General features: G+C 40.4%; 2 protein-coding genes across 5 annotated transcripts in view; both read right to left on the bottom strand.

The window, feature by feature from the left end:
* The window catches only part of PCYT1A (phosphate cytidylyltransferase 1, choline, alpha), a 69,233-nt gene extending 49,589 nt beyond the window's left edge, over nucleotides 1-19,644 (bottom strand). Inside the window, exons 1-2 of one of the 3 annotated variants that reach the window (XM_027584536.2) lie at nucleotides 19,509-19,644; nucleotides 4,369-4,432 (exon numbers count right to left, since the gene is read on the bottom strand). The gene's annotated coding sequence lies outside the window, so the exon portion shown is untranslated. Of the gene's footprint in view, nucleotides 1-313; nucleotides 408-4,368; nucleotides 4,433-14,560; nucleotides 14,618-19,508 lie in introns of those variants that run through there. The other 2 variants (XM_027584533.2, XM_027584535.2) reach the window with 2 other exon arrangements.
* On the bottom strand, nucleotides 314-23,005 carry TCTEX1D2 (Tctex1 domain containing 2). 2 transcript variants are annotated; one of them, XM_027584538.2, is made up of 5 exons: nucleotides 22,757-23,005; nucleotides 19,509-19,642; nucleotides 14,561-14,630; nucleotides 4,369-4,432; nucleotides 314-407 (listed from the first exon to the last, which is right to left on the bottom strand). In XM_027584538.2, exons 1-5 carry the CDS (start codon nucleotides 22,873-22,875, stop codon nucleotides 390-392), a joined length of 405 nt encoding a protein of 134 aa, XP_027440339.1. In that variant the 5' UTR covers nucleotides 22,876-23,005; the 3' UTR covers nucleotides 314-389. The 2 variants fall into 2 exon arrangements, with proteins under 2 accessions (XP_027440339.1, XP_027440338.1); XM_027584537.2 differs by lacking the exon at nucleotides 314-407 and adding an exon at nucleotides 981-1,510 and having other exon boundaries at nucleotides 22,757-22,919.
* Nucleotides 23,006-23,831: the final 826 nt, after the last annotated feature.

Here is a 23,831-nt window from a genome sequence, read left to right as displayed (position 1 = left end):
ACTGTCGCGCGTGCTCGCTGGCAGTCAGTCAAGATTGCGTTAGGCCGCTGGCTCCCCAGCTCCGGGCCAGCCTCCCCCGGGGAGGGCCTGCCCTCTCCGGCCTTTTCATCCCCGTCCCCGGCGTCTGGCGCAGGGCAGGTGGCCCTGACGCCTTCCGCCGGGGACCCGTCGGCCTGCGGCCGCTTCACCACAGCGCCAACTTTGCCCTGCTTGCTCACGTAGGGAGAATTCCTGTCCGTCAGCCCAGCCCTGTGGTGACCTGTAGCAGGTCCCAAAGCCTCGTTTCTGGTATTTCTGACCCAGGTTGGCTCACCGAAAAATGATCAATAGGAATCAACCGCGGGCTAGTTGAGCAGGAGTGCATTCAAGGGAGGCCAGCTGGTGGGGAATCACATGTTGCAGGGTATCTGGTAAAGAGAAAAGTTTTCCTTTGCTAAAATGAACCTTTAGAGGGGTCCCTTTTGATTCCATACATGCAAGACGAGCAAATACCCAATGGGAGTTACGGGAGGGAAATGTAAAAGAACTTTAAATGTATTTATTACTATTCTTTGTCTACATGCTTGACTTGAAAGTGGCTGAGAAAAAAAGTGGATGGATACACTTAGGACTGCTGAGGAGCCGCCAGAGAGAAACAGGATTTAAGTTGTAACCCTTTCTCTTTTGCATTTCAAATAGTTACTTGAACGGCCTGGAAACTAAGGTGTTTCAAGTTAGGGCTGCTAGCCAGGGGACTACAAGGGGAACATCACTACAAAGAGAGTGGGAGCTTGGATAGTACCCAGAATAATCTCAGAGTCTTAAGGGACAGCTGATTTCATACACAACTTGGACACTGTCCCTAACACTACGGCAGACCCTGGAGAAAATGTGCGTTTAACCTAATCAGCTGTGTAAGGTGTAGGATAGCAATAGCTAAGCGGAAACTCTGGATGAGAGATAAAGACAACAATTCAAAATGTACAAAAAACCTTTATGCACAAATAAATTCATCTCAGTGTTATTTATAATAGTGAAAAAATAATAATCCCTTAATAAGGAAATGGCAACGATAACCAATGGTATTACCTAGTGGAGTAAGTGCAGCTATTAAATTATGCTTATGAAAATCATAATGGAAATAAAATGACAAACACTGCACATGACACTATGAGAAGTGAAAAATCAGGGTACAAAATTGTGTATAATGATTTTTTTAAAACCCTGAAAATAAGCACTGGTAGAAAATATACCCAAATATTTACAATTGGTTAGCTTGAACAATCGAAATACGAATTTTCCCCACTTTCCAAATACAATAAGAACATGTTACAACAAAATCAAAACACTAAAATATAAGGCCTAAAACTGAATAGACTCAGCTGCCAAAATGCCAAATTATCTTTATTTTGTTGAGATATTTAACAATATAAAAAAAAGTATATTTCTTCATGGTCATATTTTTACCCAACTTTTCAAAGATTCAATAGTAGAAACAGCCGAATGCCGCTACAACACAGAATAAACTGTCCTAAAAAGCAAACAAAACAGAAAACACAAATCCAGAAGGTTAGTACTAATGAAGGGCTAAGGGCAGCAAAGGCAATTGAAATGAACATCATCTCAGATCTTTGCCAGTTTTCAATCATGAAGGTTTTTTCCTTCTTCAATATACAAAGGATTTCCAGAATATAGCTATAAAGTTGCTTGCTTCAGGGTAACTACAAAATTGCTTGCTCAAAGGGTAGGATGGGTAAAGAATTAGATTTTCTGAAGGTAGAAGTAAAATGCAAACTAATGAGCTTTATGTAATTTCATATTCAAAAAATAAGTATTTACATTTTTCCTGATTTATCACAGAAATAACAATTATGAAATGCTTTGAGTTTCTTGGAGTAAATGCATAACTATATTATAACATCGCAGATAAAAATAACAGCATCTTGGGGTGCCTGGGTGGCTTAGTCAGTTAGGCATGAACTCTTGATTTTGACTCAGGTCATGATCCCAAGATCATGAGATGGAGCCCCACCTTGGGCTCTGCGCTCCGCAGGGAGTCTGCTCAAGATTCTCTTTCTCTCCTTCTGCCCCTTCCCCTGTGCGTTCTGGTTCTCTCTCTCTCTCTCAAATAAATAAATCTAAAAAAAAACATAACAGCACCTTGTCATAAATTCTGGGTAAGGGCAAATGGTCTCTGGGTGTTTGTTCTTAATTGATAAAATTCATTTATCTATCTTTTTAGAAAGATTTTATTTATTTATTTGAGAGAGAATGAGAGAGAGAGAGAGCACATGGGGGGGGTCAGAGGGCGAAGCAGACTCCCCGCTGAGCAGGGAGCCCGATGCGGGACTGGATCCAGGGGCTCCAGGATCATGACCTGAGCCAAAGGCAGTCGCTTAACCAACTAAGCCACCCAGGCACCCCATTTATCTATCTTTTAACTCAGAATCACAAAATGCTTCCCAGATCCCAGTTAAACTTCTTAAAACACTTTTTAGGTAATTATTATAGGAGTTCCACCTGCCTCAGTGACTCCTTTGAGACCAACAAATCTCACCTCCAGCCTGGTACTACTTGGAGAAAACAACCTAAACTCAAGTACCTGATTACTAACCAAAGCAAAATTCTTTGGTTAAGCCCAAGTCCCTGCCTGCTTGGGTGGGAGAACCATGAACTGTGTTCCACAACAGTGCTATCTGTAGTGAGAAACTTGTTTTTGTTTTCATTTTACTTTCCAGGCCCTTATGGACTGATACTTTTGTAAAATACAATAAAAACTGGTAAGTAGGAAAATGGGATGAAAAAAGAAACATACAAAATATAGCCTAAACTTTTTACAATTAGATTTAATCAATATAAAATTACTTTGTCAAATTCCTGTAAGAGTTTCTAAACTCTTACACTATTTATGCACTTCTCTCATGAAGGATCTGTAAACACACAGCTCAAGGACTGGCACTGGTCTGTGGATCCCACTTTGGCTGTTCTACAGCACCGCCCAGAGCTCTCCATGTCTGTCTTATTCAAAATTTTATCCCTCGCATCTCTAGAGGAGGCTGGCACCTAATGAGAGCTCAGAATATTTGCTGAATGAATGAACTGCATTGTATAAGGACTCAATAACTCCAAAAAGCAGGAAAAACCATCACCTTAGCTTGACCCTTCCCCTAGAGAGCTGATAAATGGGATTTACATAGTACTTCCTACTAGTCAGCCCTTGATCCCTAAGGGAGTTGAATATAAAATGAAACTGGTAGGACCACAGAATTTTAGAGCTAAAAGGTGTCTTAAGATCATTACCATAAGCAGCTTCCAAACCTGGCAGTAAGCATAATCATGTGGGTAACTTTTTAAAAAATTCAGAATCACTGATTTAACACCAGACTTATTTGATCAGAATCTACTTGAGTAGGGTCTTGGCATCTGTATTTTAAATAAGTTCCCCAAATTATTTTTAGGCAGCCACAGCCTTCTTTGGGAAAATCTAGTACAGCTTCCCAATGTTACTGATACAATCAGAGAAAAGTCCAATGACACCTGAAGTCATTCAATTAGTAAGTTACAGAGCTGGAAATGGAACCCCTCTCCTAATTAACTCAACCAAGTTTTTGTTCTATTTTACTATACTTTAATTCTGAGTCTACTAATTCACAACCTAGGAGCATTTGGATAGAGAAAGGGATCATTTCTGGAAGCAAGTAAAACAGCATATGATTAAAATATATAAAACATTCAGCCAATAGTGGACCATGTTTAAATGAAATCTCTTTAAAAATTTCTCTTTATTTTTGCTTAGTTTTGAGAAATAGCTTTAAGATAAAATAATTTTATTACTGAATGAAAATCACCTTTGCTCATGAATCCCTGCCACCCCAATTTCTTTTCTTTTCTTTTTTTTTTAAAGACTTTATTTGAGAGAGACAGAGCACAAGTTGCGGGCAAAGGCAGAGGTAGAGGGAGAAGCAGAATCCCTGCTGAGCAGGGAGCCTGATTCAGGATTCGATCCCAGGACCCTGAGATGATGACCTGAGCCGAAGGCAGACGCTTAACCGACTGAGCCACCCAGGCAATCCCCCTGCCAACCCAATTTCGTTAGAGTTAGCCAATGCCACATGTCTGTTAGCATTAAATAAACAATATGATATTCTCAAAATCAAACTTGTGAAGAGTTATATCGTGTGTACACCTACAAGTCTCCTCGGCTATCAGCAGCACATTAGATTTCTTCTGCTTTAGTAACACAGTAAAGAAGAGTAAAATCATTTCATCCAGAAGGAGTCTAAGACAGACATCTAAAACTGAAGTGGCCTTATATCTTAATAATATTAATTTGACTTGGAATGTCCACATGTCCTTGGAAAGGAAAAAAAGGCTTCCAAATAGACTTACATTCATGAAAACGTCGTGAGTGTAGTTGTCAGTGTCAGCATCCCAGAAACAGCGAGCAGCCATGCTGAAAAGTCAAAGAATGAAGAATTATAAATAATATAGCAAGGATATGACCTGTATCTATTTGCCATGAGCAAAAGTTTTCCTTGATACTTTTTTTAACTTAAATTAGCCAACATATAATACATCTAGTTTTTGATGCAGTGTTCAATGATTCATCAGTTGCATATAACACCCAGCGCTCATCAGATCTCATGCCCTCCTTAATGCCCATCACCCAGTTACCCGTTCTCCCCCATCCCCCTCCCTTCCACCACCCTCAGTTTGTTTCCTGGAGTCAAGAGTCTCTCATGGTTTGTCTCCCTCTCTGATTTCTTCTCATTCACTTTTCTTCCCTTCCCCTATGGTCCTCTGTGTTATTTCCTTGATACATTCTTATTGATCAGTGCTTCCAAACCTTTTCACAGGTTAGCACACAGAAAATCCTATTTGTACAGCAGAATATACTGGGTGAACTAGAAGGGACTGGAATCACAGATGTAACTGGAGGTGACAGCCCAGGGACTCTTAACAACCTTCAGACTCCGACAGCTGCCTGACAGCTTAAGTGGTCAATACCTTGAGTCTTTGGTATTTTGGGTGGGAAGCTGTTATAGATTACTTCAGCCAAGATATTTTTGTTTAACTTTTAGAGGGAATAATACCTAAGACTTTCGACTGAAATCCTGCACAATAATATAAAAAAGTAGGTCTGGAAAGGACCAAATAGATTATTTAGTCCAACGTGATTATTTTGTAGAGTTCCAAAAAAGAAAGGGACAAACTCTGAACTAGAACTCAATCTTCTAACTAGCTCTAAACCCAGTATTCTCTCTACAGAATTGCTACACTACCTCTGAATTCTCAAATTAGCCATTCTCTCCCCAAATCGTGAGTAAGAAAGAATGTTAGGCAAAATAAAAGCCAATTAGAAAATGGAAACAGGGGCACCTGCGTGGCTCAGTTGTTAAGTGTCTGCCTTCGGCTCAGGTCATGATCCCAGGGTCCTGGGATCGAGCCCCGCATCGGTTCCCTGCTCGGCAGGGAGCCTGCTTCTCCCTCTCCCTCTCCCCCTGCTTGTGTTCCCTCTCTCAATGTGTCTCTCTCTGTCAAATTAAAAAAAAAAAAAAATGGAAACAATTTATGAGGCACCTGGCTGGCTCAGTTGGTGTAGTATGCAAATCTTGATCTTGGGGTTGTGGGTTTGAGACCCATGTTGGGTGTAGAGATTACTTAAAAATAAAATTTTTAAAATAAATAAATAAATAAAGGAAACAAATGCACAGTAGTAAGTGGTAAAGGAAATCATAGTATTTCATGGCAATGAAATTCTATGCAGCCCTTAAAGAGATATTTTACAAAAGACTTACCAAAACGTTTACAAACTTCGCAAAAAATGAAAATATGTTTACAATACGATGTTAAGTGAAAAAAGTAATTACAAATGTTTTACACTTTTAGTAAATGTATGTATGAGTCATCATTAACATTTATTGAGCACTTATTTTGTACCAGCCACTGGTCTAAGTGCTTTACATGTATTAACTCACTTAATCCTATGAAGTAAGTACTATTTTTTAAAAAAGATTTCATTTATTTATTTTAGAGAGAGAGGGAGAGCAGGGAGAAGAGCAGAGGGAGAGGGACAAGCAGACTCAGTGCTGCCTGCAGAGCCCTACATGGGGCTGGATCCCACGACCGAGATCATGACCTGAGCCGAAATCAAGAGTTGGCCACTTAACTGACTGAGCCACCCAGGTGCCCCTGTGAAGTCCACACTATTATTATACCCATTTAATAAATATGGAAACTGAGTATCAGAGAAATTAAGTAAACTTGCCAAGGTCAAACAGTGACAAAGTTTGGCTTTGAACCTAAGCAGTTCAGCTTCAAGTTATAAAGATACACATATATCATAATGATACTGGTTCTTTTTTTTTTTTTTTAAACTAGGCTTCATGCCCAGTATGGAGCCCAATACGGGGCTTGAACTCACAACCCTGAGATCAAGACCCGCGCTATCAAGAGTCGGACATGCCTAACTGACTGAGTCACCCAGGTGCCCCCGGTTCAATTTTTGAAAGTGTCTTTTTTTTTTTTTTTAAGTTTTGCATAGAAGAACTCTCCCGTCCTAATATTTCACACATTCTTTTTTTTTTAAGATTTTATTTATTTATTTGATAGAGAGAGAGAGAATACAAGCAGGGGGAGTGGGAGAGGGAGAAGCAGACTTCCCGCAGAGCAGGGAGCCCAATGTGGGGCTTAATCCCAGGACCCTGGTATCATGACCTGAGCCGAAGGCAGACGTTTAACAACTGAGCCACCCAGGTGCCCCTATTTTACACATCCTTAAGTCAAAAAAGTTCCACCTATTTCCAAACTGCAACAGTAACAATGTGAAATAAAATTAACCTACTTAATTTATCACCAACAAGTATTTATTTAGCAACTACTATATGTCCAAAAACAATAAAATCTGTCTTAATCCTCAATCCCCAGTTTAATTAGGTGAAAAAAATTAACACACACAAAGAATAAGATAATATACAGTTGATGCTAATTTATAGGTTATCAGGATTCAAAAGAATTGTAAAGCCTGTCTAGTACAAGTCCAAGTCGTGTAACATTTGAACGAAATTTGTAGACGTGCTACAGAATTTAGAGAATTTAGACAGGAGAAAAAGCCAAAAAACACTTCACAAAAGGAAGTGGTACTTAAGCTGAGTAGAACCAAGTGAAGGCAGGAATATAAAAATTTACTTAACAAACATTTGTTGAGGGCCTATTATATATGAAGGAAAGTGCTAGGTGCAAATGATACAAAGATGCATAAAACACAATCCTTGCCTTCAAAATGCAATCTATATTTTATGCCATTTGCCAATAAAAGGAACCAGGGCTCCTCAGAGAAATGACCAATTCTGGGTGTAGGGCTAGAAATGTGTAAGATAAACCTGAGACTTCTGGGTCACACCCAAAGCCTGGGCTATACAGGAAAAAAAAATGCTATATTTAAGTATATATATTTGTGTCAAAAGGACTCAGAAGTATGATGGAACAGTCTGTAGCAGGCCAATGTTCCCAACAAGATTAATTAGCAAACCTGGATAAAATGAATCAGAATGCAGCTGAAACAAGTAAGACTAGGGTAACCAAAATTCCAGAGAGAGGTGAGCTGCAAGGAGGTAAGCTGATATCCTGCATCCGAATTCTCCCTGGGACATTTGCCAAATCAAGGCACAGGTTTAGAAGCTAAAAATCGAGGCTTTGCCCAGCTAGAGAACCAATTACTCAGGGAAAAAGAAACCAGCAAGACTGCAGACAGACTTGCAAGGCTAGGGAGATAAAATTGGAGACTTGAGGGACCAAAAGAAGAAAGTAGAACTGAGCCTGTCACACGGCAGGTTTTCCCCTCAAGACGTGCGGAATTCTGAAACTGAAAGCCAAGTGTGGTAGACAAAATAAAGGCCCTCTCAGTCCTAATCCCCAAAGCCTGTGAATAGGTTACCTTATACGGCAAAAATAAATAAATAAGTAAAAAGAGTTTTACAGATATATGATTAAGGATCCTGAAATGGGAAGAGTATCCTGGATTATCCAGGTGGGTTCAATGTAATCACAAGGGTCCTTATAAAAGAAAGGTGGTGGGAGAGTCAGAGAAATATTTGAAGATGCTATGCTGCTGGCTTTGAAGATGGAAGAAGGGTTTATAAGCTAAAGCATGCAAGCAATCTCTAGAAGCTGGAAGAGGCAAAGGAGTAGATTCTCCCCTAGAACCTCCAGAAGGAATGCAGTCCTTCTAATACCTTGATTTTAGCTGAATGAAACCCATTTTGGATTTATGATCTCCAGAAATGTAACATAATATTTTTATATGCCACTTGGTTTGTGATAATTTTTTTAAGTTTATTTACTTATTTATTTATTGTCATCTCTACACCCAACGTGAGGCTCAAACTCATAATCCTGAGATCAAGAGTCACACTCTCTTCCAACTGAACCAGCTAGGTGCCCATGATAATTTTTTACAGCAGCAACAGGAAACCAATACACTAAGGAAAAAACTTTGAAGTAAAGAGTAGTTTTATACTGAGGAGACAAGTATAAAAGTCGGTACCTGATGGGGTGGGGTCTCAATGAACGTTCCAGGTTCTTAGTTGAAAGATCTGGAGGGCTACATTCAAGAAAGAAGGGTGAACTGAAGGTAGAGGGAGCCTTGAATCAAAATTGCCACCTAACCTCAACTCTGCTTAGTACCTGACTGGATTAAGGTAAGCAGTCCGTAGTCTACCTGAATGGAAAAGGAAAGCGTAAACTTTCTCTGGAAGAAAATAATGTTATCTGGAGGTTCTACAATTTTTTGACACAATGTCCAAGATTTAAACCAGGCATGCTGAGAGACAGAGTCACCTAAAGGATTATCAAGAAAAAAAAAAAAAATCAATGGAAACAGAATCACACATGATCCAGATAGGAGAATAAGCAGACAATGGCTTTAAAGTAACTGCTATGGGGCGCGTGGGTGGCTCAATTGGTTGGGCCGCTGCCTTCGGCTCAGGTCATGATCCCAGGGTCCCGGGATCGAGCCCCGCATCGGCCTCCCTGCTCAGCAGGGCGTCTGCTTCTCCTTCTCCCTCTGCCTGCCACTCTCCCTGCTTGTGCTCTCTCTGTGTCAAATACATAAATAAAATCTTTGAAAAAAAGTTAAAAAATAAAATAAATAAAATAAAATAACTGCTATGACCAAAATGTAAAAAGGGAGGAGAGAGGAAGGATGAAGAACATAGATAAAAAGTCATTTCACTGGCCTCCCTGACTGCAACTGGCGGGTCCAGGAGGTGAGGCAGCATGCATAGTGCTACAGGGTGGTGGTCAGAGCTGTGACCAGAGCATTTGTGAAATGCACAAAAGCGCAAAGCCTGAAGAGGAGGAACATGAGGACATTCTGGATTAATCGAATTACAGCTGCCTCCCAGGAACACGGCTTGAAGTACCCAGCATTCATTGTCAATTTAATTAAGTGCCAGGTAGAGCTCAACAGTAAAGGACTTGTGGATATAGCCATCTGCGAACCAAAGACTTTTAAATCTTTGGCTGCTTTGGGCAAAAGGAGGTGACAGGAAGGATTTGCTGCTGCCTTGGGCCATCAGAAGGAGCCTGAAAGCATATTTCCCAGAGTGGTGCAGTACCAGTGAAGGGGGATTCCAATACTGCCTGCCCTTTGCAGTTGAGTGTCTCAGGAAAAGGTTTTTTCCCCCCGATGATCACAATAACTAAAACAGGGGCTAAAAACTATTTGTCAACCGTATGTAAGTTTGATCAGCAACTGTCTTAATTTACATTTGGGTAACAGACATGAAAGAAAGGCCCCTTTTTCCCTCATTGGGACAGATTCAGAAATCTCTTACACAAATTCTTAAAATAAACTCATGCCTGGGTGCCTCAGTTGATTTCGCTAGAGAATCAGAATCTACAAAAAAGAATTCAATGGATATTCTAAACCTGAAAAACATAACAACTGATACTAAGAATTCAGTCAGTGGATTGAATAACAGATGAGACATAACAGAAAAGAGAATTAGTCAACTGAAAGGTCAGTAGGAAAATATCCAAAAGGAAGCAAGAGAGAAAAAAAACAAAAACTCAGGGTAGAGCATAAGCGACATGTGTAAAAAGAGCATCTCAATCTAAATACAGGTGATTGGAATCCAGAGAGGACCGCGGACCGTGGACAGCAGACAGAGCAGAAGCAATACTCAGAAAGTTGATGGCCACACCTAGTGCCCAAATGTTAGTTTCTAATGCCATTCTCCAATAAAATGAACCAGAGCTCCTTGGGAAAATGGCTAATTATAGGGCTGGGGCAGGGAACGAATAAGATGAAGCATCTCTTAGTGCCAATACGTAAGGAAGTGCTCCCAAAGACCCACAACAGGGGCATCTGGGTGCCTTAGTTGGTTAAGTGTCTGACTCTTGATTTCAGCTAAGGTCACGATCTTGGGGTTGTGAGATCAAGCTCTGCATTCAGTGTAGAGTCTGCTTAGGGATTCTTTCTCTCTCTCTCTCTTTCCCTCTACCCACACCCCCACACACACTCATGCTCTCTCACTCTCTCTCTTTCTCTCTCTCTAAAATAAATAAATCTTTAAAAAAAAAAAACACCCCACAATAGTTGGGTATACCAAAGGGACACAAGAGGCAATTGAAAGAGTGGCCAATGGCCGAAGTTTAGAACATTGAGCAATGAAATAAATAAGGTAGTACTAGATTATAATCTAAAGTATAAAACTCCCGTAAATAAATAAATAAATAGAACAATTAGCAAATGCAAGAATGTAGGAAACTCGACAGGACAACCCAATTTCTTCAACAATTAAATGGCAAGGTAAAATTTGCAATGACGTGGATGGAACTGGAGGGTGTTATGCTGAGTGAAATAAGTCAATCAGGGAAAGACATGTATCATATGACCTCACTGATATGAGGAATTCTTAATCTCAGGAAACAACCTGAGGGTTGCTGGAGTGGTGGGGGGTGGGAGGGATGGGGTGGCTGGGTGATAGACATTGGGTAGGGTATGTGCTATGGTGAGCGCTGTGAATTGTGCAAGACTGTTGAATCACAGATCTGTACTTCTGAAACAAATAATGCAAGATATGTTAAGAAAAAAGAAAAAGAACAAGATAGCAGGAGGGGAAGAATGAAGGGGAGTAAGTCGGAGGGGGAGACGAACCATGAGAGACGATGGGCTCTGAAAAACAAACTGAGGGTTCTAGAGGGGAGGGGGGTGGGGGATGCGTTAACCTGATGATGGGTATTAAAGAGGGCACATTCTGCGTGGAGCACTGGGTGTTATGCACAAACAATGAATCATGGAACACTACATCAAAAACTAATGATGTAATGTATGGTAATTAACATAACAATAAAAAATTAAAAAATAAAAAAAAGAAATTACAGAACTCTCTATAGTGTATTACAGTCCTTATCTATAGTAAGTGCTATATAAAAATTATTATTGAGCAAAATGAAGGGGCATGTGGCAGATTTGGGGTTCACCGCTTTTTGGACATGCCATTCTTTATGGACAAAACAGGGAATTTAGGATAGTTAAAAACCTGAATTTTCCACCCTACCATGCAACTGGGATTCTGTACATGATTTAGGTTCCACCAGTCATATGTGCTTATACAAGCCTGAAAAAGAACTGAATTACTTGAGGAGGATGGCAAGGGGCAGAAAGTTTCTATTTTGGTAATGTACATCAGCAGAAGTTGTGTCATTCTGGTGTTGACAGCTTCTCAGTAAAGCACTCGGCTTTCTAATTTGACAGCCACCCAGTTATGGCAAAGGTAACTTGTAATAGAGCCAGTGGCCACAGGAGCAGTTTATTGGATCTGCAAATCATGGTAGAGGCAGCAGCTCCCTTGACCTTGTTCTGTGCCATGGTTTTGGGAGTTTTCCTAAAAGTTTAGCTGGCAGTCCTTTTTTCATTTTTTCTGAGAGTATTTTAAACTCTTCCTAATAACACTGTGAGCTGTTGATAACAATAAATTCTTTTCTTCTTAAACTAAAAATAAATAAAAAAAATAAAAATAAAAATAAATGGCAAGGTAAAAAAGAGAGAAAGAGAAAGAAAATACATTAAAAGAAATTTAAGAGATGTATCAACTAAATGCAGTCTGTGGCCTTTATCTGGATGCTGTTCTGAACAAATTGTAAACAAAAATATATAAACACATAAATACATATACACAAATACACATACATACACATATACAGTTGATCCTTGAACCACTTGGGTTTGAACTGTACAGGTCCACTTATATGCAGATGTTTTTTCAATAAATACAGTACTGTAAATATATGTTCCCTTCCTTATGATTTTCTTAATATTTTTTTCTTTAGCTTATTGTAAAAATATAGTATATAATATCTATGTAAAATATGTGTTAATTGACTGTTTATGTTATGAGTAAGGCTTCCAGTCAACAGCGGGCTATTAATAAACTTTGGGGGAGTCAAAGCTATATGCATATATAAAAAGCACCCCTAACCCCCACATTGTGCACGAGAGTCAACTGTATATGAGACAAATGGGGACATCTGAACACTAACTGAATATTGTATAATATTAAGGATCAACAATATTTTAGATGTGATGATACATTATTATGTTAAAAGGGTCCTTATATTTTAAGAGATATTGTATACTGTTGTATTTACAAATGAAATGGTATGATGAGTGGAATTTGTTTCAAAATAATCTGGTGGGACAGGGAGAGTAGGTTCTGGTACAGGTATAAATAAACATCTGTACGTGCTGATAAACTTTGAAGCTAAGTAACAGAAAAAATGGGAGGTCTTTAGTCCCTGTACCTTTGCACATGTTTGAAATTTTAGATGATAAAAGTTTTTAGAAGAGGACGGGGGCGGGCTTGAATGCTATGCTTTAGAGTTTGGCCTTGTCACATTTAACAAAGTGAATCATAACCAGTTGAAGGAGTTTATATTTGACAGTGTTTAAAATAAACTCTAAAGAGTTTATGGAAAGAAAATGAGGTTATTTTGGAAAGACTGGTCTGGTATACAAAATGAATTATAAAGGAGAGAGACCAGAGTCTGGCAATGAGGATAAGGGGCTGCTAAGTAAGCCTGGCATCCAGCTTACAGTGCATGTGGTGGGAGAGAGTAATGGCTCACTATGACAAAAGAGGACTTCAAGGTTTTAAGCCAGAGTTAAAACAGAACCTTTGTAATACTGTGAAAGACAGAGAAATTGAAATGGCAGGCTGACTGAAGGAGAAGAAGGGAGAAGAAATTTGCAACTGTATTTGAACATGTTGAATCTAAAGTGATAAGGTAGTAAAGTATTTCTTTATGTCTTTGAGGCGAGAAAATCTCCTGAAGCCTTTTGACCAAATGGTAGGGGGCACCATGGTAAGGAGTACTGTGCCAGAAGTCAGAAGGCCAGGCTCTATTAGTTTATCTGACACCAGCCAGATACATACTTTGGAGCAAATCATACTCATCCTCGAAAGTGTCATCTATAATAAGGGGAGTAGACACTAGAAAATACCCATAATCCCTTCCAAATCTTAACATTCTGTAGTAAAAATTCTCAGTGATAATATGTACAAGGTATTTTTAAAATTCATTTAACAAATACTTTAATAATACTTTCTTATAAAATATTATACTCAGTACTGTTTGCAAAGGGAAACAGGAGATTAACAGTTTGGCATAGGGAAAGACGGGAAATACACATTTTGAATTCACCAATACATGAACAACAGTTTGAGGTCATGAGAATGAATGAGTTCATTGAGAAAGCATTGAAAAGAGCAGAAGAACAAGAAGTGAGCCTTGAAGAATGCTCACAGCTGGCGATGTAAGGGAGAAAGAAGAACAAGGAAAGGAAAGAGTTAGAAAAACAGAAGAGAAACAAGTTAGATAAATGACATCAGAGCCAAAAGAAACTGGAATGAATATTAAGAAATAGAAGCGCAGGAGGTGCCTGGGTGGCTCAGTCAGTTAAAGGTCCGTCTTTGGCTCAGGTCATGATCCCAGGGTCCTGGGATGGAGCCCTGCATCGGGCTCCCTGCTCAGCAGGGAGTCTGCTTCTCCCTCTGCCACGTGCTCTCTCTCTCTCTCTCTCTCTGAAATGGGTAAATAAAATCTTTTTTAAAAATTATTTTAAAAAAGAAATAGAAGACCAGGCCAAGAACAAGAGCTAAGAAAGGACTACTAAATATGCTAATAAGTAGGTCTCAGACAATTTTAAAGAAATTCATTTGGAATGATAGGAACAAAAACCAGGCAAGAAGGAATTTAGGGAGAAAAAAAAAAGAAGGAATTGAGGAAGAAACATATATACATACTACCATACTCGACTTAGGAGCATATATACATAAACCCTAAGAGATCTATTGGCCTATGGATACTACGAAAAGTGAGTTACCTTGAGGAGCTCACCCACACTGTCAAACCACACTGTTCAGTGCTGGTAACTTTTGGGTTCACAGCTGCATTTTGTTATACTGTTTTTCCTCTCACTCTTACAAAGACACAATCTTACTGGATTGTCAGGAGGATGAATACCTAATAAGAAACATTTGAGAATAAAAACAAGAAGGAAAAACCAACTACTCACAATACTCCTTCACCTCTTTGTTCTCCAATCACTACTTGTACCACCATTTTGTATCGGTCAAATCCCATTTCTAGAAAGAAAAACAAGAAAGTTACCTATAAGTAAAAATGGTAAAGTTATTTCATGAAGGTAAATGTGCCTAGAAATGGACATAGGCATTCAGTCCACAGGCACTGACTGAGTAGGATGATAAGCTTGGGAGTCAAAAAGACTTGAGGACAAATCTTACTTTGGTAAGTCAGTCAGTCAGCTTGCCAAGTGTGTAACCTTAGACAAGACAAGCTGTTCACCTTTTTGGCTTAAGTCTTCCTCATCTGTTAAACAGGAATATTACTACCTACCTCCTGGGGGATGTTGACCTTAAAAATAAAACTTGTCAGTCATTTTACCAGCAAAAAAAAAAAAAAAAGGGGGTTTATTCAGAAAAGGCAGAGAATTGTAATTCAGGACATGAAAGCTATAGTAAGGGGCACCTGGGTGGCTCAGATGGTTAAGCATCTGCCTTCAGCTCAGGTGGGATCGAGTCCTGCATGGGGCTCCCTGCTCAGCAGGGAGACTGCTTCTCCCTCTGCCTCTCTCTCTGTCTCTTATGAATAAATAAATAAAGTCTTTAAAAAAAGAAAGAAAGAAAGCTATAGCAAAACCATAGGCAAGTCCAGAGAACAAAGAAGCTGATTCTTTTTTTTTAATTTTATTTTAAGATTTTATTTATTTATTCATGAGAGACAGAGGGGGAGAGAGAGAGAGAGAGAAGAAGAGGGAGAAGCAGGCTCCCAAGGAGCAGGGAGCCCGATGCAGGACTCGATCCCAAGACCCCGGGATCATGACCTGAGTCAAAGGTAGATGCTTAACCATCTGAGCCACCCAGGCGCCTGAAGCTGATTCTTTTATAGAGGAAAAGAGGAGTTTGGGAAGGCTGTTATAAACAAAAAGTCCATTGAAATAATCCAGGAGTTGGAAATGTAGTGGCTTTTCATTGCCGGAATTGTGACAGTCTCTCATTGGCAGGGCTGTTGCCGGGCGAGGAGAAAATCTCTCTTCCTCCTGCTGGGGTAATAAAAGTATAGGCTTCTTCCTGTTGGGTTGATAAGGAGTTCAACGGTATTAGTGCTCCCCTTCTGGCCTCCCAACTCCATTTTAGTGAAGCTTCCCTTTACTATTTTCACAAGTAACATGTAGAGCATCTAGAACAGTATTGATACATACTAGTTTCTCAATAGATCTCAGCTTCCTTTCTCTCCTACTCTAAGTCAGGTACTGGTAGGGAATCAAAACTCAGAGGAAATAAGACACTCTTCTTGGGACACCTGGGTGGCTCAGTCAGTTGAGCGTCCGCCTTCCGCTCAGGTCATGATCCCGGGGTCCTGGGATTGAGTCCCGCATCGGGCTCCCTGCTCAGTGGGGAGCCTGCTTCTCCCTCTGCCTGCAGCTCTCCCTGCTTGTGCGCGCTCTCTCTCCGATAAATAAATAAATAAAATCTTTAAAAAAATAAATAAATAAAAATAAAATCTTTAAAAAAAAGTAAAATCTTAAAAAAAAAAAGATACTATTCTTGCCTTAAAGAACACATAGTAGTTGAGAAGGCAAACATGAAGAATAAAATGAAAAAGCAACATATTAATAATTCCAAGAGTAGCATGTACAAGGTATATAGGAACACAGAGCTGGGCAGTGGGGAAGGGATGACCAGAAGAGACTTCTTGGAGGATGTGATAAATGAGCTGAGTCTTGAAAGACAAGTAGGAATTTACCAGGCAGACAATGTCTCCATTCTCCGGAGAGGGAATAGCATGCAAAGGCATAGGGTATGGGGTATTTAGAAAACTGTAAGCTGTTTAGTAAGGGAGAAAAGAAAACAACAACATAAGATACTGGAGTATAATGGTATGGCCCAGCACAACTCTTCTGCTTCCCCAGAAACTATACTGCTAAAGCAGCAAAATCCTGAAAATTCTCACTAACACCAAATCTGGAGAGAAGAAAACTGAATGGGCATCTTTTCTAACAAAGGAATAGTGGAAAGAGTTGGAGGAGGGGGAAAAAAAAAGGAAAGGAAATGGACAAAGCTGAAACATAGCCAATTCTCTCTGATCACAGTAAAGGCTCCAGGATTATACAGTAAATTAGGCAAACAATTTGAAGACTACAGGTCCCTTCCCAGGTGAGACATGACCCTTAATTCAGGATACTTAACAAAATCTCAGGAGACGGAGCCCAAAACACTGCAACAGCACCACAGAGCTTCCTCCTTTCTCTACCCATTTCTCTTCCTCCTTTTCTGATACCCATGCCAGCTAGAATATTAAAGACTCAGTCCTTCAATTATAGTTCTGAGGGAAAAAAATAAAATAATCTCAGATATAGTGGGAGAGTACAAAAGAAATCACCCAAACCATGCCAGAGCAATTATAAAAAGAGCAAATGAAAAGATCTGTAAACCATACCACATCAGTGTAAAATGGAAAGAAGCTGACTGGCAATATGCAAAAATGAAGGAGAACAAACGAAAGAATAACAAGAAACAAACAAAATACTGTTTAAAAGATAAAAACAAAAAAGAAAAGAAAAACCCTCAACCTAGGAGATAATATAAACCAAGGAACAAAGAGAAATTCTTCACAACTGATGCACAGTATAGAACAACATAAGCTCATAAATTCAACAAAATAAGAAGTCAATCAGATTATAAACAGAAAGATGAAAAGGACGATCACAGCCCTAAGTGCAGACCTAATAAATTAAAAAGGGCAAGGGACAGAACAGACACAAATGAAAATTGAATTACTGGCTTAAGATAACCACAAGTAAATATCAAAGGAAAGGGAAGAAAGTATGGCACAGAAAAGCTAAGGAAGATAAAGATGATTCAACATATCCGTATTTGTTGTCCTAAAGAAGAGAACCTAATGAATGGAACAGGAAATGTTTTCAGAGATACAAGAAAATTTTCCTAATTTGGAAAAAATAAAATCCACAGGTTGAAAGATAAAAAACGCTCACTATCAAGTGATATTCTAAAAAAGCTATTGAGCATCAGGTTTTAAGGATGGGATTCTTTAGGCAGAGGACATCAGGTGGCCTTAGATTTCTCTACAGTAACATTCAATGCCAGAAGACAATGAAACAAAGTCTACAACATTCTCAAGAAAGTAAGTTATTACCTCAAAATATTATATTCATCCAAAATATATTCTGGTTTAAAGGCAAAAGGCAGACATCCTCAAACATGAAAGAACCCAGAGAATGTAACATTTCTGAGCCCTTCCCGAAAAAACTTAGAACAAAATCTCATCGGGTAAGAACTTAACCAAAATAAAGAACTCATCGATGCAAATGGCATGATAAAAGGATTAAATAGTGAGCAATCATTCCATTTAAATAAGGAATGAATGCAAAAAAGAAACAGATATATAAGCATATACACAGAATGAATGCTATACCACTAGGCGAAATAGGTCTATAATATCCCATTGTTATTAAGGTATTTATTTATCTGTATATAAACATAGAAAAGAGGTCTGATATGATGTTCACCTAATATTAATGATTATCATTAAATATTGATATTTAATGTGGTGGTGGCATGATTTTCTAATTTTATTTTTCCACACTATTTGAAGGTATTTATTATGGACATGTATCTTTTTCACAATAATTTTAACAGTGAATTTTCAGGAAAAGTAAAAATAGGGGCACCTGGCTGGCTCAGTCGGTTAAGTGTCTGCCTTCGGCTCAGGTCATGATCTCAGGGTCCTGGGATCAAATCCCAAGTTAGGTTCCCTGCTCAGTGCGGAGTCTGCTTTTCCCTCTCCCTCTGGCCCTCTCTCCACTCATGCTCTATTTCTCTCAAGTAAACAACAAAAAAAAAACTCTTTAAAAAAGTGAAAATAAAAATGCTAATATACAAACAGTAGTTAATTCTGGGTGATAGAAATACATAGAATTGCTATTTTCTTCTCTGTACTCATATATTTTTTTAATTCCTAAAAATTAAAACAAATTAAGAAAAAGAAAAAAGTACACCAAAATACTAAATAGTAACTACCCTTGGGTAATGGAATTTTATATAATTTTAAAAAAATTAAATGTGTACTTTTCTAGGTGGCCTAGGTTAGTACAATGAAAATGTATTACTATTACACAGACATTTTCTTCCCTCCAAAAAATGTTCTATTTTTAAAAAGGCAGAAAGAAAGGACTTTTCAGATGGTAGAACATTATTAACAAAAGAGGGGAACCTGGGTGGTGCAGTTAGTTAAGCGTCTGACTCTTGGTTTCAGTTCAGGTCATGATCTCATGGTCATGAGAATAGTGCCCCTCCTCCAGCTCCAGAGTCAGCTGGAGTCGGCTTAAGGACTCTCTCCCTCTCTCGCTGCCCCTCCTCCCTCCCCAGCTGGTGCATGCATGCTCTCTTGCGCACGCTCTCTCTCTCAAATAAATAAATAAATCTTTAATAAATCTTTCAAAAAGAGAGAGAGACAGAGACAAAGAGAACAGGGAGAAAAAGCATGAGGTGTGTTCTATAGATGTAGAGAGCTTAGCAAGAGTGGACAGTTGAGTCTGGTGACTAGTTAAGGACTCAGCTGGAGAGATGGGCTGAGGTCAGACAGTGAGGGTATGAATGATAGGCTACGGAATTGAGATGTTGGTGAGAAAGACAACCAAGAATGATGGGAGAAAGGAGCCCTTGTAACTTCTGGTCTTTTCCGTACTGGAATTTCTCAGATAGTGCATGCATACAATGTTCTATTTCATATCTTTAACTTTCCCACTATCTGCAAAAACCTACATGAGTAAAAGTTACCAAATAACTGAGAAGACTAGACATTGAAGAAAAATTGTGTTTAAAACAATCCACAGCTTACGGCCATTATTTAAAGATAGGGAAGGAGACAAATGAATAAAACTGAATGTTTGAAGGAACATTTCTAATTACCACCACAATTACCTTTCAATTTGTCTTTAATGGTTTCTGATAAACGTTTTGTGAGCTGAGGCATTTCTTCTGGAGAGTATTCAGCATTTGCCAGTTCCTCCTTCAGCACAGCATGGATACATTCTTTAACCACAGAGGGTCTGAACCTAAATGAAATAGTTTAAAACATCTAATTGGTAACTCCAAAACTTCAATTTACCTTCACAGCTCAACCCCAGCTTTTTTCCCTAGAACAATTTAGTTCTTCTTTTTCATACTTTTTATTATAAAAATGACATACACAACTTAAGAAAACAAGTTATATTCCTGATTTATACCTACAGCCTGGACCTTTCCCCTGAATTTCAGACCACATATTCCAACACGTATTCCATCTGGATGTCTCATGGACGACTCAAAAGTTCATACATCTAACACTGAACTTCTGTCTCCTCTCTCCAAAACTATCTTGGCCAATGGTAACTCCATTCTTCCAGTTGCTCAGGCCAAAAACCTTGAGGTCAGTCTTGCTGACTTCTCTCTCACAAACTACATCCTGGGTCATGAGCAAATTTTATCAGTTCTACCTTCGGAATAATCTAAAATTCAATCACTCACCACCCCACCGCCACCAGCTTGCTCCAAGCTATCGTTACCTCCTGCCTGGATTATAACAGCTCTACACGTCTCTCTGTCTCTGCCTTTGTCCCCATATCCTGTGGGACTTAGCAACTAGACTGGTCCTGTTAAAATGTATGCTGGGGGCGCCTGGGTGGCTCAGTTGTTTAAGCGACTGCCTTTGGCTCAGGTCATGATCCTGGAGTCCCGGGATCGAGTCCCACATCGGGCTCCCTGCTGAGCAGGGAGTCTGCTTCTCCCTCTGACTCTCCCCCCTCTCATGTGCTCTCTCTCTCTCTCTCATTCTCTTTCAAATAAATAAATAAATCTTTTTAAAAAATAAATAAATAAATCTTTTTTATAAATAAATAAATAAATAAAATGTATGCTGGATCACAGCACTCCTCTATTCAAAATATCCCAAATGCTTGGGGCGCTTGGATGGCTCAGTTAAGCATCTGCCTTCAGCTCAGGTCATGATCCCAGGATCCTGGGATCAAGCCCCACGACAGGCTCCCTGCTCAGCGGGGAATCTGCTTCTCCCTCTCCCTCTGCTCATGCTCGCTCGCTGTCTCTCAAATAAATAAATAAAATCTTTAAAAAAAAAAATCCCAAATGCTTCCCACCTCACTCAGAGTAAAAGCAGCATCCTAACTGTGACTTGCACAGCCCCATATGACCTACCCTATCACACTCTCTGACCTTGTTTTCTACTACTTTTCTGCTAGGTCTCTCCACTCCAGTCACACTGGTCTTTCCTATGTTCTTTGACCACACCAGGCACGACAACCTCAGTGCTTCCGCACTTGCTGTTAACCTCTGCCTGAAGTTCAAGTCTCATTCTATATGCATAGCTACCTCCCTCACTTCTTTCAAGTCTTTATTCAAAAGTTACTTTCCCTAGCCACCTTCTCTAAAACTTCAAATTGCCCTTCTACCACATCACTTTATATCTCACTTCCTGGTACTCATTACTATCTCATACACTATATGAGATACGTAAGTTCACTTACGTATTTATCTTGTTTGTTGTCCTTCTACAGCTAGAACATAAGCTCCATGAGCGCAGGGATTTCTATCTGCTTTGTTCACTGTTATCTCCCCATTTCTTAGAACAGCACCCAGCACATGGTAGACAATAAATACTTTTGGAAGAAATGGATTATTGAATAAATGAAGACCGAGAAAAAAAATCTCCCCTAATTTCACCACCCTAAAATACATTCACATTTTAGTTGTATTTATCATTTTCTGGGCTATATATTCTCTCAATTGATTTGTCTATTATGTACCAACTGACCAGAATGTTTTAGGTTTTGAGCTTATAATGTGGCATAATATTTGGTAGCCCTAGTGGTCCCTTCTTACTTTTTTTGGTTGGAGGGGGTTCCTTTTTTTAATTTAAATTCTGAAGCAACCCTTATCACTTTTTAATAGTATTTTCTTTGCTCTCTTGCCTGGTTATTCTTACAGATGAACTTTAGAATCATCGACAAATTTCCAGGATTTGATCTGTTCTAAAAGGGTTTTTCTATTGACAAATATACTGTATCTTAAGGGCTCTACCCCTTAAGCCTTTCTCATTTTCAGCGAAATGTCAAAAGTTTTCTTCAAACAAATCACAAATAATCTCATAGGATTATTCCTACATAATATATTAATTTTGTTCTGCTTTTGTTCTGTTTTACAACGGAAATGCAGGCAAATGGCAATCTATGCATTTAGAAACTTTTACCAAGATAACTGAACATACCTTTTTATGTCCGTTTTACCCACCAGAAAACTACTGCATGAAAAATTTTTTTATCACATTCTAACCAAAGTTCCTGGCTTCCAGTATTTGCCAACCATTTGATTCAGCAATCTGGTTTCAAGCAACGGAGGAGCTTTTTTTAATTTAATTTTTTATCTTGTGGAAATAAAGGGAGTGATGGGCCCTACAGCCCTAGCGGACTGTCCTCTGCACTAGACTGTGTACTTTAATTCTGGGAAGGTATTGCGGCGTTGGGCCAAGAACATCCAGATGGTAACTGGGTAAGACTTTGTATGCATACAGGTCCCGTTCCCTGCCGAGCAGCAAGCGTATTCTGGCACACGTATGCACACAGTAACCCTCGAAAATGGGTGAACCGGACTGGATGCAAGGCGCTGCTTTACCGCTCTTCTCTGTATTCCACCCATTTCTTTTCCTCTGCCCACGTCCCGGGTCTCCTAGAGCCAACCATTCCCACTGCGCTAGCCTTAGGCCCTCCCAGCCTCTAACACTGCAACTGCGGATCCGGTCCTCAAACGCCCAGAGCAGCTGGAAGCTCAAGAAAGATAGCAACCCACCTTCTCGGCTCGCCCCTTGTCTCCAGCCCCGGCCCACCCCCTCCCTGCCCCGCCCCTAAGTCTCCAGACCAGCCCCACCCTCCTCCCTTCCCGGCTCGATTCCAACCCAGTACCTTCCTCGGTCCCCCTCAGCCCGCCCCATCCTCTCCAGCCCCGCTCCGCCCCTCCCTCCCCAGCCCCGCTCCGCCCCTCTCCAGTCCCGCCCCGCCCACCCCGCGGGTCCTCACCGCCCCCCGCCCCGCACTTTCCCGACGGGCAGGCTTGCAGGCGAGCTCTGCCCGCCTGACCCAGTGCTGGTAGGACGCCCCCACCACAACCCGTCCGTTACCCGCCTTTGCTGGAAAATGGGCCGCAGAATATAGGTATTCTCGGACTCCGCTGCGTTCTTCTCAGCCTCAGGCAACCCGTCGGCTGTGCCCATAGAGAAGGACGCTGGGGTGGACGAAGTCATGGCTAGGGCTTCTTGGCTTGGTGTATCGCGGTGAAGGCCTGGCGGGTTGCAGCAGGGAGCTGGGAAACCGTCGCCAGGGTAACAGGGCCTCCCTGGGCCCTGTGTGTTGCGGCTGCGCGCTCCCAGCCGAGCGCCCCCCCACCCCCGCGCCTGCGCACCGGCTGCTGGGCGGGAACTGGTCGAGCAAGAGCTACGATAACTTTGGCCTAAGGCGGGTGCAGCCCTATGGGGATTCCAAAGCACTTTTTTTTTTTTAAGATTTTATTTATTTATTTGACACAGAGAGAGATAGCGAGAGCAGGAACACAAGCAGGGGGAGTGGGAGAGAGAGAGAGGGAGCAGCAGGCTTCCCTCTGAGCAGAGAGCCGACTCGGGGCTCCATCCCAGGACCCTGGGATCATGACCTGAGCCGTAGGCAGACGCGTAAGGTGAGCCACCCAGGCGCCCCCCAAAGCACTTTAAAGCGCGTCAGGTTTTATTAACCGCACCACAATTTTAAGAAATTGACGCGGAACCTGAGGCCCATTGAGGTTTCCAAGCATCTAAGGCTATTGAGTGGCAGGGCCCTGACTCTAAATAAAGCGTCTTCAGGCTGTAGCCTGTGGGCAAGTGCAGCCTTCATTTCTTTATGCACTTTTGAGTGGGTTTTATATTTTAAATGGTCGGGGGAAAAAAATCAAAAGATTAGTCCATGACACGTGAAACCTACACGTGAAATTAAAATTTCAGTATCCGTAAAGTTCTCTTGTAACATAGCTATGCCCACTTGCACATTGTGTGGCCACATTTGCGCTGTCATCGGTAGAATTTAGCAATTACAACAGAAACCATATGGCCCTTAAAGTCTAAACTTTATCTGACCCTTTACAGAAAAACTTCGCAGTGCCCTGCTCTAGTCCATAACCACGAACCCCCAGTTCCCCCAGCCTCACCTACACTCCTGGATCCAGTGCAAA

This window comes from Zalophus californianus, chromosome 1 (assembly GCF_009762305.2).
Source record: "Zalophus californianus isolate mZalCal1 chromosome 1, mZalCal1.pri.v2, whole genome shotgun sequence".
Taxonomy (NCBI): domain Eukaryota; kingdom Metazoa; phylum Chordata; class Mammalia; order Carnivora; family Otariidae; genus Zalophus; species Zalophus californianus.
The sequence above is the reverse complement of the archived record's forward strand: the minus strand, read 5'-3'. Positions and strand labels throughout refer to the sequence as shown.